Raw genomic sequence first — 17,292 nt, 5'->3', positions numbered from 1 at the left:
AAATCCGGGGGCTAGACTAAGCGACTTGATCTCCACGGCGGGGTAGAATCGTCTTCAGTCTCGGGTTGGGCATCCGAACATAGGATCATGTGGTTCAGCACATTGTTGTGATACTCCAAGCCTTGGGATGAAAGTTAGCTATGGTAAAAAAGCGTCTGTGTTCTAAAGGAACGTAGGACTCATCCATCATCATCGCCTTTCGCCCTGATAGCAGCCTCCGAGCCAACGGAATAGGAATTCTACAGCTTACATATCCAAACACAAACAGTTGTCACTATGCTAGATCTGCTCATAATAGGTGCCGGCTTCTCCGGTCTTCAAGCTGCAATCACAGCCCAAAAAGCCGGTCTCTCCATCGCAATCCTCGAAGCTCGCGACCGAGTCGGTGGTAAATCCTGGACCATTCGCCTCAAAAACACAAATGGAAAAGCAGATCTCGGCGCAGCTTGGGTAAACGATGAACTGCAGCCGCTAGTATGGTCATATATCCGACAATTCGGACTTACAGATCAAATCGTAAAGCAAAGGCTTGGCCATAAAGCTGTGATGGTCAGTGCAGATGGGGAGAGGATTGAGTTTCCTTTTGGAATTACACCTGATGTAAGTTATGAAGCATGTTGTGATCTGAACTCTAGGTGAATGTGGGCTGATTGGGATAGTTTACGCCTGAGGAGAAGAAGAATCTCGAGATGGTGAGGGATCATATTCAAGCTGAATCTTTGAAGCCTAATGGTTTCCGAAAAGAGGATGATAAGATTAGTTTGGATCAATATGTTCGAAATCTCGGCGGCGGTCCCAAGACACTTGAGATGGTCAATCTTTGGGTTCGAGTTATGCACGGTCTAGAATCAACTGAAGAATCAGCAGCTTGGTTCATCGAATACTGCCGTACAAATCATGGCCTTCTAGCTATTCGAGCAGATGACCGTACAGGCGGCAATTACATGCGTCTCAAATCAGGCACACAATCTATCGCCAAGGGTATGGCTGATCTCATTGGCCATGAGCATATCCATCTCTCCAGCCCCGTTTCCTCAATCGAGCAAACCAAATCCGGTGTTATTGTGAGAACAACGACTGGAAAGGCTATCAACGCCAAGAAGCTCATCATCTCGATGCCTTCAGCTATGCTCAAAGAACTCGCCTTCTCACCCCCTTTACCCACGAGAGCACAGGAAGTCTACAACAACACCAAACTAGGTCATTACAACAAAGCTATCGTGTTTTACAACAAGCCTTGGTGGCGCGATGGCGGCTTCAATGGATTCTTCATGGACTTTCGCGGGCCAGCCTGTGTTGTACGGGATACCTCTTTCGACGATGAAGGGATCTTCGGGTTCACATGTTTCGTCAACGGAAAACCGGGTGAAGAATGGAGTCAGAAATCTCCTGAGACTCGTAGAAAGATTATTCTCGACCAACTTGCGCATTCTTTCGGTTCATCGGAAGCCCATAACCCGGTTGAGTTTGTGGAACAGATCTGGCAGAATGAGGAGTTTAGCCGTGGTGCTCTCGCACCTGTTACCAGGATCGGCCATCTTGTCAAATATAGGGATGTTTATGGAAAACCAGTAGGAAATATTCACTTTGTGGGAACGGAGTATGCGACACACTGGAAGGGATATCTTGAGGGTGCGTTGACGTCGGGGCGTGCTGGAGCGAAGGAGGTTATTGAGGCGTTGAAGGATCAATCTTTGCAGGCAAAGCTATAACTTGGAAGCTTTGGCTGATTGTGGTTACGGTCTGACCATTTGAGTATGTTTTCAATGCGAGATTGTTGGTTTTATTGCTAATGATGAAGTCCTTTCAACACTACTGTGCTATGGTGCTTAATCGTATACGGCCCCCGCCCCTCCAAATAATCAGCTAATCTATCCCAAGCATCTCCCTTGTTTTCTTCATGAGCTCGATCTCTGCCAAAATCCATCGCCCGATGGCTATATGGTAATTACGGTCTGCGATTGAAGTATAACCCCTCGGGTTAAGACGACCCAGAATCTCAAGCAGCTTGGATTCAGTCTCTAGAAACATAGATCGAGGGCCGCCAGCCTGAGAAAGAAGCACAACAAGCAGAGCGACAACGGTCTGGTGGTTTTCATCGTCCCTGAAGAGATGCGTGTTTTCTCTGATAGACAGGAGTTCTGCAAAGTGGTCTTGGTATAGTTGGGCGAATCTCCCGACGCTCGACAAGTTCATGTGTCTCGAGTAAAGTAACGCTATGGCGGTCATGACGAGGTCGTCGATTCTCGCGGGGTCGATGACATAAAATTGCCATTCGAGTTCATTGGAGCCTTTCATCAAGGGGAGGATGTGTTCCAAAACTAAGGCAGATGCTGTTGGTGGCTGGATTTAAGATCACAGGGGAAAGAACTTACAGATAGCTATGAAGGTGCGTTCGCATGGTGTGCGGTGCTCCCAGTCTGGGCTCTTAACCTCGGGAGCATTAGTTGGCATAGTGACCTGAGGAATAGGAATGGCTTCATTTGTGCGACTTTCAGGCTCCATGTTGAAAGAGATAAATTGAAAGTAATGTGGTGTGCTGAATGTGATGATGGAAGTTCTGCATTTGAAGTCTTGAGAAGATCCCAAGGTTTGCTTGGTGTTGAGTGATCCTGCCCTTTGACAAGAAGTCAGCTATGAGAAGAAGGTACTCTAAACTCAGCATAACTCCCCCTAAGTTCTCCTAGACTAGATTGTAAAAAAGCATGCCTACAACTTTTATGACTGAAGATGAGGGCATTAAAGGTACATCCACTTTTTCGGCCTTGACGAGAAGTGTAGAGAGTGTTTGACCCAAATCTCCATCTGCATCTTGGGTTGAGTGAAGCCTGCGCTCAACACAGCATCGGCTTCTAAAGCCGAGATTCTCGATGGCGCCAATTCTTGGGCGGCCGCATCGCGAAGGAAAGCGGCGGCAATAACTTGGACGGAATTGGTGAGACTTCCACTCCTTCCCTTTTTGTTCGGCGTATCATCTGTGGTCCTCGGGGTTTTCCCCGCATCAACAACTTCCCATAAAACAACAATCTCCAACTCCTCACGAAACCTGACACCTTTGCATCTCAATCTTAAGCCAGACGCGGGAGATCCCAGCACCGACGTATCATTCGCGATCGCTGCAGAACAGTACCCATCGCAAACTTCGACTGCCGCCCACGATGTCATCGCTCGCCTCAACCCTCCAGGATCCCTCTCTCCTTGTCGAAAGGCGCCCTTTCATCAACGGCAAATGGCCTGCTTTCACCTCCTCTCAAACATTTCCTGTTTATAACCCCGCGACAAACACAGTCATCGGCTCAGCACCAGAATGCACAGTCGACGACGTCAACAGCGCCATTTCCGCGGCTTCAGAAGCCTTTCTCTTGTGGCGCGCTCAATCAGGTCGCCAGCGCGCAAAGATAATTCGCAAAATCGCAGAGCTACTCGCAGAGCACAAAGTTGATATCGCAAAGATCATCACTGCAGAGAATGGAAAGGCGAAAGTTGATGCTGAAGGTGAGGTGATGTTCTCGGCGGGTTTCTTTGAGTGGTTCGCGGAAGAAGCGCCGAGGCTGTATGGCGATGTTGTCCCGCATTCGCAGCCAAATTCGAGGATTCAGGTAATTAAGCAGCCTGTGGGTGTTTGTGGTTTGATCACGCCTTGGAATTTCCCTTTGGCGATGGCTGCGAGAAAGGTTGCTGCTGCACTTGCGGCTGGGTGTACGGTTGTCCTCAAGACGGATGGCGTGACGCCTTTCTCGGGGAATGTTCTTGGTGTTCTTGCTGAGCGCGCTGGTTTGCCAAAGGGTGTTCTCAATATCGTCACTGCTCTGGACAACACTCCGAAACTCGGTCTTGCGCTATGCGAGTCTGACGTCGTCAAGAAGGTCTCCTTCACGGGCTCAACCCGGGTGGGTAAGATCCTGATGAAGCAGTCAGCCGACACTCTCAAGAAGCTATCTCTAGAGCTTGGGGGTAACGCACCTTTCATCGTGTTTGACGACGCTGATCTCGAGACCGCGGTATCCAGCGCCATCATTGCCAAGTTCAAGGTCACCGGTCAGACCTGCGTTTGCGCCAACAGGATATATGTCCAGGAAGGCGTCTACGAGGAATTCTCCAAGCGCCTGATTGAGGAAGTCGCCAAGTTCAAAGTCGGTAACGGTGCTGACCCTTCAGTGACACATGGCCCGATGACGACAAGTGTGGGTAAGGTCGAAGAGCATGTCAAAGACGCGCTCAATAAGAAGGCTACTCTTCTTTTCGGTGGCCAGCGATTACACGACCTCGGAAAGAACTTCTTCCAGCCGACCATCCTGGGCGATGTTGACGATACAATGGCCGTGACTTTCGAAGAGACGTTCGGGCCACTTGCAGCGTTGACCAAGTTCAAGACAGAAGACGAGGTTATCGCCAGGGCAAACAAGTCCGAAGTCGGACTGGCTTCTTACATCATGACAAATAACCTTGCGAGATCACACCGGGTGCAGGAGAAATTGGAGTTTGGTATGGTGGCCATCAACACTGGTGTCATCTCAGACTGGGCTGCTCCGTAAGTGCAAACACTCGTTGAAGAGGATCAGTGACTGACTATGTGTAGTTTTGGTGGTGTCAAACACTCTGGTATGGGACGTGAGGGCAGCAAATATGGTGTAGATGATTACATGGTTCTCAAGACAATTGTCACTGGCGGTATCAATACCGTGTACAACCCAAGGCTGTGAAGAAGGAGCATCTTGAACAAACATGCTCAAGCAAACGACATCGCAACAACAATTCTGTGACCCATCAAGGTTGCTTCCATTACATTCCACGTTATACCTTTGCAGTGAATGGGGTCGCTGAGGCTATTGTTGCGATCGTGTGAATAGGCCCCAAACGACAGTGGCAACGACTGACAGCATATCAATTCTCGCATCTACCAAATCGGATCCTCCTTTTCCCAAGCATCTTTCCATCAACCTCCCCATCGACACGAGAAGCGAAACAGCAGCATCACCTCAACATCAGAAATGGCTTCCGACAAGATGAAGTCGTCCCCTCCAAAGCCCTCTATCCCCATCGCCATCCCGGCCGGCAGAAATCGTGCCCTTACCGTCGACCAGCTTCCTCAACATCATCCTCCCTCCCGTCCCTCAATCCTACCTCAATTTCGGATACCTCAAAGCGACGCTGCCGCTCCTCCCGATCCCCGCAAGACCGTCAACAAGGAAGACCCTCTTCGCTACGTCGACTCCCTCAAACTCCAAGTCGTCCGCAACCAGCGCGGCGAAACTCTCGGCCTCAAAGTCGTCGACATCAACGCCGTCAAACCCGAACGAGCAAACGTTTGTGCCCATCTTCACATCGGCAAGGAAAATTCCGGTCTTGTGTTTGATGTCGAGAGCGCTGAGGCGATGAAGGAGCTGTACTCCAAGGCGTCGTTGACGATGGCCTCGGACAGGATCATGGGGATTTTGTTTGCACCGCCCGGGGTGGAAGCTGGGGGTATTGCTAGGGATGCCGATTGGTCGTTTTTGTATGATGATGTTGGAGGGGGCCATGCGAAAGACGAAAACGTGAAGGAGGGGAATGTGAAGGAGAGTAGGGATCAGGGTCGGTCAGATGCTCGTTCCCGGCTTCCCTTGCATATGAGGGAGCTTAACCTCAAGGATTAATTTGCTCTGGTGGTTGATTGGTAGATGACAAGATCGCTGGCGATGACGGAGGATACGATTGCTTTACCTTGGAGGGAACATACCCAAGAATAGCTGTTTGATACAGCCAAGTCTCAATCTCTGCGTTGGAGCAGGAATAAAGAACACGGATTGCTTCACACGAGTCCCTTTCAACGTTTTCGATGCCGCTTTGGTGATTTCCTGCTTTATTCTCGTCATTTCGATACATGGTCATCATCTGTGTCGCTGCTTGGACTTGTGATATCTACCCATTTTGGAGGCGCCTCGGGAGCTATCGGTTCTCGTGTTGTTCTCACTGCTCCTCTCGTCATCATCACCACCAAGTCCACGTTCATCCTTTCCGAGCGCCTCTTATTCCACGCGTTCCATTGGTGATGTTCTTTGTGCCTCAACTTGCATTCCCATGACCCAGTTGTTATCTTGCGGATGCCTCGGGGAGCAAAACAGCAGATCTTGATACAGGGCATTTAAATTAAATTGGTCAAGGATATCCTAAATTTTGAATCTCTTTCCTAAATTTAATAAGAATATCCCAAGTTTAATAAAGATATCTTAAATCTTTATAAACTTACCTAGATACTGTTGTTACTTAGGTCTAGGGTCTTGAGTTTTGTCCTCTCTCCTACTAACCTCCCCTGGCCCTGTCAACCTGCTAATCGCACCTATGCCTGTCGTGATGGACAATGCAAGCGTTGACTCCGACTTGAGTGGAGGTGGCCTTGCATCATCTTGGCTACCGCTCTTTCCACAGCAACAAGCTCTTGCACGAGCAGATCCTCTCAATGCATTAACCCATCGGCTCAGCAACTCCCGTCCCTTCTTCTCTTCATCATCATGGTCTTGTTCTCCACTGCCATTGTTATCATCTTCATCAGCTTCAGCATCAACAGCTTCATCAATACACATACACACAGCAGATATACATCATCACTTCACACCATGGAACCAACACCAAGTGACTCATCGCCAGCTAACTCCTCGTCACCTGATCCGTCAAGCACTTCTCTCGAATCCATAAGCTTCGCAGGAACCACTACCACCAGACGTGAGGATCACCTCAAATGGATATGCAAGTCCATGTCATGCAATACCGTCAACTGTATGTACCGACATACCAACTGCCACCAGTGCGGAGCTCGACGAAAACCGCCAGCCAACGCTCTCGATGACGAAGGCAAAAGTATCGGGTACCTTATACATGTGGACCCGGACGGAGACGAACACTAGCATTATTACCGTCGTCGGGGTCAGAGACGGATGTTCCAGCCAATCCCGCCAGCAGATATTCCCCCGATCTCGCCTAAGGCTTCTCGGATAACTCCTGATTTCAGTGCCACCGATCCCGAGAGCAGCTCCTCTCCGTCTGAGACCCTGAACAGTGCACCTGGGTCTTCAGGGTCTGGTGATGCCGTTGGAAATAGGGAGACTGGTGATGGGTCTGAAGTCAGTCATAGTGAAAGAGGGTTTGAGAATGGGCAGAGTCCGGATTGGGATGATGACGATCTTGAGGAACTGGAAGAAAAGCCGAAGACGGAAGATTCTGAGGGGTCGGACTGATAGCCGGACGATAGAGGATATTCCAAGGGAGGCGCTGAGGGCGATGGAAGTGGTAACAGGAGGAAGAGCGAGTAATCGAGGGTATGGTTAGCAAGGTCATCACTCCACAACAGCGGATATCACTGCATAACAATAGAAATGCAGCGAAGATGTTCAGTATGATCTACCCTATGGCTTGATTATGATCTCTGCCCCATCGTTATCGGCGGCGGTCGGGTGAGGCAAATACTAAACCTTAACATAAGGTATCAAAATAAATTTAATCAAGAGCCCTCTAAACTTAGGCTGCATTTACCTAAATACTTCTATTACTTAGGATTAAGGTTTTAAAGTCTCTTTCTTCCCTTAGGACGGGTCAAACTTATACAGGTCAGTTCATGACCAGACACTACTTTGAGGCGTGCATCGACGACTTCGTTAAAGGTGGCCAGGTCAATTACAGCGCCTGTGCGGCCGAAACGAAGTACATATCGTGCCAATTTGAGTGCTCAAATATTTTTGCCTGTCTGAAAGACTTGTGAAAGCGCGTTGCAAAGACAGTGTTACTCGTAGGTAGAGTGGGTGATTGAAGGACTCCCACTTTTGGCTGTGATTATTGGCAGCTGACTGAGTTCAAGACTTGATTGAGTGACGATTCTTCAATGAGAGTATTGATATGGCAGTGATTTGGGCATTCTCGCTCTGTGATTGCAATGTGAGGACCAGCCTGCTGTTCTAAGTTCTGTCTACCGGAATAAGCTCTCAGCCACAAGTCTCAACTGTAAATGTAAGTAACACTTCTAGCTCACAACTTAGACATCAATGCCATGATGACTGACTTATTGCTACAGTATAAAGCTTATACCATGAAAACCTAAATGATGACTCCTTGGCCGGCCTTGGAGGCGTATAAAAGGGTGCCTCCAATCCCTCGGCCAAAAAAGGTCAGCCTGTCATTCACGTATATAAGTTGCAAGTCTTGCCACTGCCTAAGACCACCGCTCACAACATTCCAAGCAAGCACAGCAATACAGAGACTACAATCCTCTTTATACCATCCAACCTATATAAAATGGCCTCTGAACAGTCAGTCGATCAGAGGGTTTACGCCACGACTAAAGAAGGCGACGACTTCATCCCCAAGACCGCGAAATGGACATGCAAATTTGGACCTACAGAAGCCCAATGTGGGAAAATCAACAATGATATAACGAAAAAGCAATGCGAGAGATGTGGCTTCATACGCTCTGATGCAGTCGCACACGTCGGGGAGAGGCTTGATGAGGGGGTGAAGGGGAGGTGTTGGGAGATCTGCGAGATCGAGGACGATGGGACTGAAGTTTGGACGTATGGTTTCCGTCGTGAAGGGAATGAGTGCTGGGCTCGTTCTGGTTCGCATCTGAGGAATCTTTCGGAGGCGAGTTGAAGACGGGATTGCTGCAGGTTTTCTCTCGAAGTTGTAGGCCAGGGATGTTATGTGTGTTTGAGATCGAGGCTGAGCTTACATCACTACAAGTAATTGGGCATTGAACTCGCACATAACAGACGTTGAGAATTTCATTTGCATTAATGTCACTGGTGCACCGCATTTCCTGGGAAGATGTAATTGATTCAGGCTACCTAATGTGTCTGTGACAAACACACCAGCTCTGAGTGTGAATACAGGGAGTGTGTGAGTGGGCATCATGGTAGACTGACTGTGCATCAATGACTGAGTTACTACGCCAGCACGGTACCTCTCTGATTTATGTTTCGTGAGGAGCCGCTTACATCCAGCGTGTATAAATTGAGAGTCTTTCCCCCTTGCCATGACCACTTCTCCGAGAACACAACACTCAGCAATACAACAACAACTATCTCTCTACACAACTACTATACGTATACCTGTATCTCTACAAGATGTCTTCGACACAAGAAATTCCGCCAAACTGTTACAGGGTGACTGAAGAAGGCGACAGCTTCGTCCCAAAGAACGCTAAGTGGAAATGCAACTTTGGAAGATCATATCGGCCCTACAAGAAGGAGTGCGGAGGGAGAAATGAAGATATACAAAACGAAATTTGCTCCAAATGCGGCAACAAACGTGCCAGTGGTTCATCAGCGGACCTTGGAGAGAAGAAACCCGGCAGTAAGGAACCAGAGCCGCTTTGGATGTTCTTCCGTGAGGAAGATGGCACTGAATGGTGGACAATTCATTTCATTGACGACTGATCAGAGGAGCTATACTCATCAGTTTCAGCTTGGGGCGGAATGGTTACAGAGATTCTTAATTCCTCTGATTGATAGAAAGAAAATGAGTTGATTTGACATATGTGCCCGCTTTCTTCCTATCTCATGACGATGTGACCTCGCGATTAGTAGGAAAGGCGTCCTGCGCCAACGTGCATACCTCTTCGAGCCAAAGCATTGCCTGAATAAGAGAAATCAAATGCTGGTTGTATTGTGTCTCTAGAGGCCCGGTTAGTCCACTGGCTCAGGTCGTGGACAGGATAGCGGACTGCCATGAGCCCTTCACGCTTCTCCCTTTATCGACACACGACACACTGCAGGTTGTCTCATAACACTGAACAAGGGTTGCCCGAATGTCTTCAAAACAGTGATTGAAAATGATTGACTGTGAACAAAATACTTGGAACTACTCTACAATGACACATAAAAGTGCCAAGCTTCGCTGGCTTGTTACACAGGACATCAAACACTCCCAACAAGACACAACCCTATCATTCACTTCAACCAAAATGACCAACCCTACTGAAGTCAATATTGCCTGGTGGCTCTGCATCAGCAATATCTGCACGAAACTGAACGACATTGGCGAGGAGAGATGCAAAGGGTGCGACGCCAAACTTGCTAAGGGAGCAACGGCATTGAGTGCCGACATTAACGTTATTGGTGAATGCGAAGGAATTGATTCAAATGGGAAACCAATCTGGAAGCTTCAAGAGGCAAAGAGGGTGGACCTTTCGGAGGCGAGGGCTGAGAGAGACAACTATCGCTAGGGTTAGGAAATGAGAGGGGACAGGGAATGGGCAATACAATCACAATTGACTTCAACATCTGATACAAACTCCGTTCGTCATGAATAACTATGTAATGACTGTCGATTAATGAAGACGAGAACTTCGTGGTCGTTGTGTGGTGTGCATCAGACCGTGACTTGTGTGCACAACGCCCGAAAGGACTGCCAAAGATTCAGGGCTGTATACTTTTCCCTACTCAATCACTTCCCACTAAAGCCTCTTCAATCCAATGAATCTCATTGCTTACAGGGACAGTTATCGTCCCCATCCTTGTTCTATATAAGTCCTCGCAATGCACCACCTCATGTCGAAGCAAGCAACCCCCAAACAACCAGCACGTACCAAACTCCCTTGCATCCATCACAACATACCATGGCTCCAGTCACTGCCATTCGCGGCGATCATACCATGTGGCAATGCATGACCACAGTCAACGACGAGTACTGTGAGGTCAACGCCATGTTTGAGTATGGCCTGGACGACAAAGGCTGTGCCATCAGAGTACCGATCCTAGGATGTCCAAAATGCAAATTGGGTCGAAGAAATGGAACTTTGGCATTGAGGGATAATTGGGAAATAATCGGACACCTTGAGGATTATACTACTCTGGGAGAAGAGGTCTGGGAATATGATGTTCCTTATGATGTTGATGAGCCAGATCCGGTTTTGTATCGAACTGTTGCCGGTTTCGGGGGCGGCGATATTATATACGATGATGTGGGCAATGATCGAGCTGCTAATGGGGATTAGGAGAGATAAGGATCTGGATGCACGCGACGGGGGAACTTGAGGATATCATGATACGAGCTCATCTTAAGACACTGCTCCAACAACTGGGTTCTATTGAGGAACACGGCTATAGTTTACTTCTTCTTGTCCTCCATTTAGTCTCAGAGGTTAAAGTTCGCTCGCCATGAGACACCATCTAGGTCTCCAGTTCATAATGCCACATCTCGACATTATCTATATCAACACTCCCAAGAACTCCAAGTTTATGTCCCTCTCGAGTCATAGCAAAGGCAAATCTTGGCTCGCGAATAGCGGCGCACTTTCTGCACTGGTTCTCCCACATATTCATTGTTGTATTGCAGAAACCCCCGTTACGCTCGGGTCTCACGCACTTCCAATGGGTGTGATCATCACGGACGGTGGTTGTACGTTCCATAAGAGGCATTTTCGGGTAATTAGATAAGCCTTTGAAAGCTTCGGATGTTTGATTCTGTGGTTATAATTGTTGGTTATGCGTGTACCGGATTGTCAGATTGTTTGGGAAACGTGGGATTGTGCACTGTTGAGTCAAGGGGGAAACAGTCAGGTTTATAATGTTCATATCATGTTCTCCTGAATCAATTCTCGCGGCACAAATTGCAGCGCTTCATGGCTACATATACGCTGTTTATCACTGCAGAAGAGGCTCAGACTAGCTGTGATCCCATGTCTCTTCACCAACTAAGTCCACCGTGACAAGAGTCGCAAGTTTCGTTCCAACTGCATCAAGAACGTCCGTATCTCTGACTCCCCGTTGTCAACCGGACATGGTTCGCTTTATATTATAGATTGAGATTGGATTATTGCAGTTATCTATGGGCGTGAGAAACCTGGCGCACCTCTATTGAGTATGGTCAGCGCAATGTGTATTGGTACAACATTATATTTATCCACGACCTGACATATGCAGCAGGGTTCTTCAGGTGATGTTCTGGTTGGCAATTATAATTATGTTCAAACTAGTGATATTATTTTACGCGAAAAGTCCGTGAGAACAGGAAGAACGAATTACCAAAGGCTTTATATAAAGTCTACGTAAGTCCAGGTCACGCCCTATGGCTGATGATATCACGAATCAGCCCCGTTCATCTATGTGAGCTAACATAGTCTATCTCTCCCAAACTACTTTCTCGGATACGGGGCATTATAAAACCACAACTCTGTACCATCTGTATCGATGGAAGCAAGCATCCCAAGCATGCGGTCGTCACTCGTCAGGGCAATTGAGCGGATCCCGCGCTCCGCGCCACAGTCTTCACATTCCTTCTCAGTCATCGGGGTCTTCCCATCGCAAAGGTTTCCACTAGTGAGTTTGCTACAGCGCCAGTGTGTATGGTCGCTGCGAACGTCAGCTGTATATCCGTCCCAGGGCATGTTGCGGTGTCTTGTAAGTAAGTTGTCGATCTGGCACTTTTATGTTAGGGGGAGGAATAGCGAGAGACTTTGGTGTATTTATAGTGTTTGTATACGCTGAATCAGAAGTTCCATGCCAGGATATCTCCTTTGGTTCGACGCTGATCAGCTACAGCCGTTCCTGTGGGTCTCATAGTGCCAAATCTCTTCACCATCCGGACCAACAGATTGCAGAGTCCCAAGCTGGTATTCATTGTGTGCCTCTGCCCACGAGCCCTTCTTCCGTCTGCTACCACATGAAGTACAATGTTCTTGACTCATCTCAAATCGTTCATTGCACTCTTCTCCTCCTGGTCCATCCCTACAACGCCAGTGAGTGTGGTCGCCGCGGACTGTGGTCGTGATTGCTTCATCCTTATCAGGCTCAGGCATGGTTGTATCGTTTTCTATGTTTGTAGGTCAAGAGGTTGAGTTGTTTGAAGTTGTAATAAGACGTTGATGTGTGTGCTGTTTGAGTGAGAGTCACTGGGTGAAAGGACGCTATTATATATAACATAGGCCATGGATCGAGTGTACTATTCATTGTCAGACAAACATTTCGTCACTGGGCTTGTACACGCTGAGCTCATCATATCCATGAATCAGTAAACTGAAGACAGTGCATCACTATTTACCTAACTACCTGTGTTCACTGCTGAGCCTGACCTTGCAGCTCACATTCCCTCCATCGCAGTGTCAGTTGGCGCCTCGCGACTCTCCTCCTGCAGCTCGGGGAAATACTCCCACCACTCATTGATTCCCTTGGTGATAGAAACCAGCATACCAAGATATATCTCATCCTCGGTCAGCGCAGCTGCGCCGACTCTGCGAATACACCAGCATTTCGTACAGACTCGCTCGCTCATCTTCATGACCTCTTGGCACTCCATGATCTCACCTTTGTCGTTCTTTACAACTTTCTCGTTGCACTCCCACTTGGTGTGGTCTTTGCGAACGATGGTTGTTGAGCGGCCGGGCTTCATCCAAGGGCTGATGCGGCCGGATGCCAGGGCCTTAGGCAAGCGGTTGGTAGGCATGATGGTAGTATGTTGGTGCAGTAGTTACGAAGGGTGACAGTACGGTTGAAGTGATTTGAAGAGCAAGGAAGAGTAAGTTATTTGTAGGGTCAATTTATAGACTTCTTTCTATACTGAACCACTGAACGCCGATATGTGATGTTCACCCTACCAAGCCTGAACAGGCTCAATTGTGGACGCCGTTCACTTTGAGATTATAGTGCCATTTCTCTGTTCCATCAGCCTCAAAGTCAACAAGGCTACCCAACACTTCATCGTTCTGAGATAGAGCAACAGCGTTCTTCCCACGTCGCTGTCCGCAGTGTGTACAAGTGTCGATGTTCATGCTCATAGTGGCAACGCATCTGGCGTGACCTGGTTCATCGATCATTTTGTGGCATTTCCACTTTTTGTGATCACCCCGAATTTGGGTTGTTGTCTTTTGAACATTCTCTGACATTGTGACGATGTATGTGGTGGTGTTGCAATGTAATTATTGGTGACCTCTTGGTGTAAGTGAGTGCAGGGTTGCGATGTCAGTCCGCCGTGAAATTGATGAGCGAGTGGAGGGGAGGGTGAAAATCTTCCCAGATATATACAGGAGTTCATGCAGGTGATCTCATGAATGAAAAGTGATTCGACGATAAGAGTTGCACATGTACCGATGTGAATCACATTCGGAGTGTTCAGTATCAGTGATTGCTCGCGTTTGCGGCTCAAATGACCACCAGGTTTAACAACACTAGACACACAATTAGTGTAGTCGCTAAAAAGAAGTTGTTCACTCACAAAGTAGATTCTGCGAGCCTTTGAGCATATTCCCTGCAGTACTGTCATGATGACGCCGAGTTACATTTTTCCCGGGACAAATCCTGATCTCTTTATGCATGTAACGTTGACAGTGCCCCTGCTATCCTATAAATAAATGATATGTATAACATTCAAAAAGCCTAAATGAAAATGTTTGCGAAGTAGCTCGTCTTTGGGTAATACTTGATGAGATTCACAATCGGCCTGTGACAGTAGAGACGAGTTCTTTCATTACAATCTGAACTGAACAGATACTGATCCCAATGTTTAAAGATTACATTATTCAGTTCGCCAATTATATCTTAGAAAGGTATAATGATCATAGAGTAGGGGAGTTCTGTTGTGTTGGCGATTGGGACATTACGCGGGAGGCATATGGGTAGAACAAATGGTCTTCGATTGGGACATGCGCAAGTCTGTATGTTCAAGAGAACTCATCCAAATTATTGCTCAATCGTCATTTCTATCGCGATGATATTGTATCGTCGTCATGGACATGATCTCTCGAGTCCCTCGTCTTGATCACTCTCCCTCCTCCGTCCACTTCCCATTCGCGCCACTTCGACGTAGCCTCTTGGGATTCCACGCCCAGGCTTTTTCATCTGTCTTGTCCAATTGCCCAATGATATTCAAGTCCTTATACAGAGCAGCTGCTCCAGGCTGACGGTCGGTTTTGCAATAAACACATGCTTCGTCGGCCAGCTTGTTGACATTTGGCGTTTTAACATTGGCACAGCGCACGCATCTCCAGTGGGTGTGTTCACTTGCTCTGTCCACTTCGTCAGACATTTTGGTTGTATATTAGAAGAGCTCTTTTGTGTGTGATTGTGTTGTTGTTTGTGGATGTATGGGCTTGAAGACTGGGACAAGGGCGTCACTTATACCAGGTTGCCAGTGGCTAAATTACGAATGGACCACAGCCAAGGCGATCAATTCACTTGCTCCAGTACTGAAGTCTCGTATCCTGTAGTGACTATGTGCTAGATAATCGCGTCTCTTCAACACTGTTCACTGTTCATACGCCCTTTGTTCAGAGACAAAGCCACGAACTCATCACGGCCTTCATGTCCAAGTAGGCCAGCAATGGGTCAGAAGGTCAGTTATCGCCCTGATTCTTAACACAATAACCACAGTCTAGAACTGTTGAGTCGAAAACCAGCAATGGAGTGCCGTACAATAGATGAGGTCACGAGAGGAGCAAACCCTACCAGCAGAATACAATCTTATGACTCGGTTTTATCTTTTCTACACGGTTATTCACAAGCCAAACATTGTAGGAAGTAAAGCTAAAACTTCTTCATTGTTTTTTGTCTCAAAGAGTGATGTCTAAGAGAGACTTTTATGAGAAAACAAAAGCATGCGTGACCATGGGCCATGAGCCTGTCCATCTTCAAGCCTTGCCGATGTCCATATTAAATAGATGTTGTATAATGACAACTCTAATACCTCATATGACTCCTGTTTGTGGTCGCTCCATTAAGTCCTCCTCCCATTAGCTCTCGATCCGTTTGCCCTGTCCCCATTCGTGCTCGTTCCTTTCTTGGTCGCTTTGTTTGTAGTTCTTGAACTCGTTCGTCTTCGATTCATCGTCACATCAGGCGGCTGGAGCATTGTTGAGGTCCTCCACGTCGTACACCCAAATTGTCTCCTTATACAGAGTGTCGTGGCTCCAAAGCCACCCAATGTATCGATCATTTGCATCCAGAGCCCTCACCTTCACCGCACCAGTGATCTCGTACCTGCACATTCGACATGTCAAAGTATTGACATTGTTGAGGGTGTCACAAGTCTCACGGGAACGACGAGTGAGAGGCTGTTTGCATTCCCAGGTTTTGTGTCTAGGATCGGGTTTATCTGAATAAATCTTTGTGTTGTCTGATTGAGGCATTGGGTTGCTTGATTGAGGCATTGTTTAGGATCAAAAGTGAGTGGTAGATAGGACTGTCGGAATATTGGTGAGTTGCATATGTCAGTTGTATTCATGTCTGAGTTGCTTGAGATGGTGTGATGAACTTAGCCATCCAAACAGGCTTTATATTAATGGAGATGGTAGACTGATCTATAGTCTCGTCACTGCCATCGAGGTTGATTCACTCTTAACTTTGTTTGGTTATTGCACTGAGATCAGAGTAGAGCATCTAATCAGCCCTGATATGCGACTCAGCTTCAGAGACAGGAGAACTCATTCTTACAGCATTCCCTCTAAGTGCCCGGCCATCTGTGACTATTCTTCAACCAAAGAGTGAAACATGGATAGGTCATATTACTCGCAGAAGCTTGGGAGCATATTCCTTCCGTCTGCCTTCCGTCTCTCTCGATCCGCGGAGCAATCATTCATCAAGCAACCATTCTTTCGACTAACATCACTAACAGCAACCATCTCCTGCAAGATATCTTTCATAAATGAAGTGTAGATCCCCTTTATCTCGTTGTCCGCTCAATCATGGTCATCGACAAGTGCACACAAGTGAAACAGCTAAACAAGCGAAGCTCAAACCGTTCTATTATCTATTGTCGTAGAAGCATAGTCCACGATAGACTTTGGTGAAAACAATAACAAGCATCATAGTCATGAACCATGACCTATCCCGATTACCGAGAACCCATCTTCAAATCTGCTGATTCCCAACACCAAAGTGGACAGACGTGGTTGAAGAGTCAATTCTAACGTCTTCCATGATTCCCGTTGATGACAGCTCCATTGGTTTCCGCTCCATTCGTAGACGATCCGTCGGTTGCTCCATTTGTGGACTATCCGGGGATTGTGCCTCGGGGTACAGGCGCATTGTTCCCAGGCGCATCCTCCATAATCGGACCTGGATGGAGAAAAAACCAAAGGTATTTCCATATCACCACACCATCGTCGTAGTCGTGGAGCTCCCCGATTTCTTTTTCGTCCTTATCCTTGGCCTTGACCTTTATCCAACCGTCGACTTCGTAGCCACACTTCATGCACATCAGATCGTTGACATCGTTGTGGGTGTTGCACTTGGTACCATCGGTATCGTTGGCCTTCTTTTCGCACAGCCAGAGCCTGTGCTTGGGGTGAACGGTAGTTGTAGGGTCTCCATATAGAGGAGGCATGATGGAAAG

General features: G+C 47.6%; 7 protein-coding genes across 7 annotated transcripts; 4 read left to right on the top strand and 3 right to left on the bottom strand.

Annotated features, from left to right (window-relative positions):
* Positions 1-276: 276 nt before the first annotated feature.
* J7337_001781 (uncharacterized protein) lies at positions 277-1,712 on the top strand (the record flags this gene model as incomplete). Its single annotated transcript, XM_044819515.1, has 2 exons — positions 277-600; positions 660-1,712. 2 exons carry the CDS (start codon positions 277-279, stop codon positions 1,710-1,712), a joined length of 1,377 nt encoding a protein of 458 aa, XP_044687217.1.
* A 154-nt stretch (positions 1,713-1,866) lies between these two features.
* Positions 1,867-2,505, bottom strand: J7337_001780 (uncharacterized protein; the record flags this gene model as incomplete). The annotated part of the gene is made up of 2 exons (XM_044819514.1): positions 1,867-2,321; positions 2,376-2,505. 2 exons carry the CDS (start codon positions 2,503-2,505, stop codon positions 1,867-1,869), a joined length of 585 nt encoding a protein of 194 aa, XP_044687216.1.
* A 653-nt stretch (positions 2,506-3,158) lies between these two features.
* On the top strand, positions 3,159-4,703 carry J7337_001779 (uncharacterized protein; the record flags this gene model as incomplete). Its single annotated transcript, XM_044819513.1, has 2 exons — positions 3,159-4,531; positions 4,580-4,703. The coding sequence occupies 2 exons, from the start codon at positions 3,159-3,161 to the stop codon at positions 4,701-4,703; spliced, it is 1,497 nt and encodes a 498-aa protein (XP_044687215.1).
* Positions 4,704-4,991: 288 nt separating this feature from the next.
* Positions 4,992-5,636, top strand: J7337_001778 (uncharacterized protein; the record flags this gene model as incomplete). The annotated part of the gene is made up of 1 exon (XM_044819512.1): positions 4,992-5,636. One exon carries the CDS (start codon positions 4,992-4,994, stop codon positions 5,634-5,636), a length of 645 nt encoding a protein of 214 aa, XP_044687214.1.
* A 4,949-nt stretch (positions 5,637-10,585) lies between these two features.
* J7337_001777 (uncharacterized protein) lies at positions 10,586-10,963 on the top strand (the record flags this gene model as incomplete). Its single annotated transcript, XM_044819511.1, has 1 exon — positions 10,586-10,963. One exon carries the CDS (start codon positions 10,586-10,588, stop codon positions 10,961-10,963), a length of 378 nt encoding a protein of 125 aa, XP_044687213.1.
* Positions 10,964-13,047: 2,084 nt separating this feature from the next.
* J7337_001776 (uncharacterized protein) lies at positions 13,048-13,410 on the bottom strand (the record flags this gene model as incomplete). Its single annotated transcript, XM_044819510.1, has 1 exon — positions 13,048-13,410. One exon carries the CDS (start codon positions 13,408-13,410, stop codon positions 13,048-13,050), a length of 363 nt encoding a protein of 120 aa, XP_044687212.1.
* A 3,398-nt stretch (positions 13,411-16,808) lies between these two features.
* On the bottom strand, positions 16,809-17,283 carry J7337_001775 (uncharacterized protein; the record flags this gene model as incomplete). Its single annotated transcript, XM_044819509.1, has 2 exons — positions 16,809-17,015; positions 17,053-17,283. 2 exons carry the CDS (start codon positions 17,281-17,283, stop codon positions 16,809-16,811), a joined length of 438 nt encoding a protein of 145 aa, XP_044687211.1.
* Between the last annotated feature and the right edge of the window lie 9 nt (positions 17,284-17,292).

Source organism: Fusarium musae, chromosome 1, assembly GCF_019915245.1.
Source record: "Fusarium musae strain F31 chromosome 1, whole genome shotgun sequence".
NCBI lineage: Eukaryota > Fungi > Ascomycota > Sordariomycetes > Hypocreales > Nectriaceae > Fusarium > Fusarium musae.
This window is presented reverse-complemented; position numbering and strand designations above follow the sequence as displayed.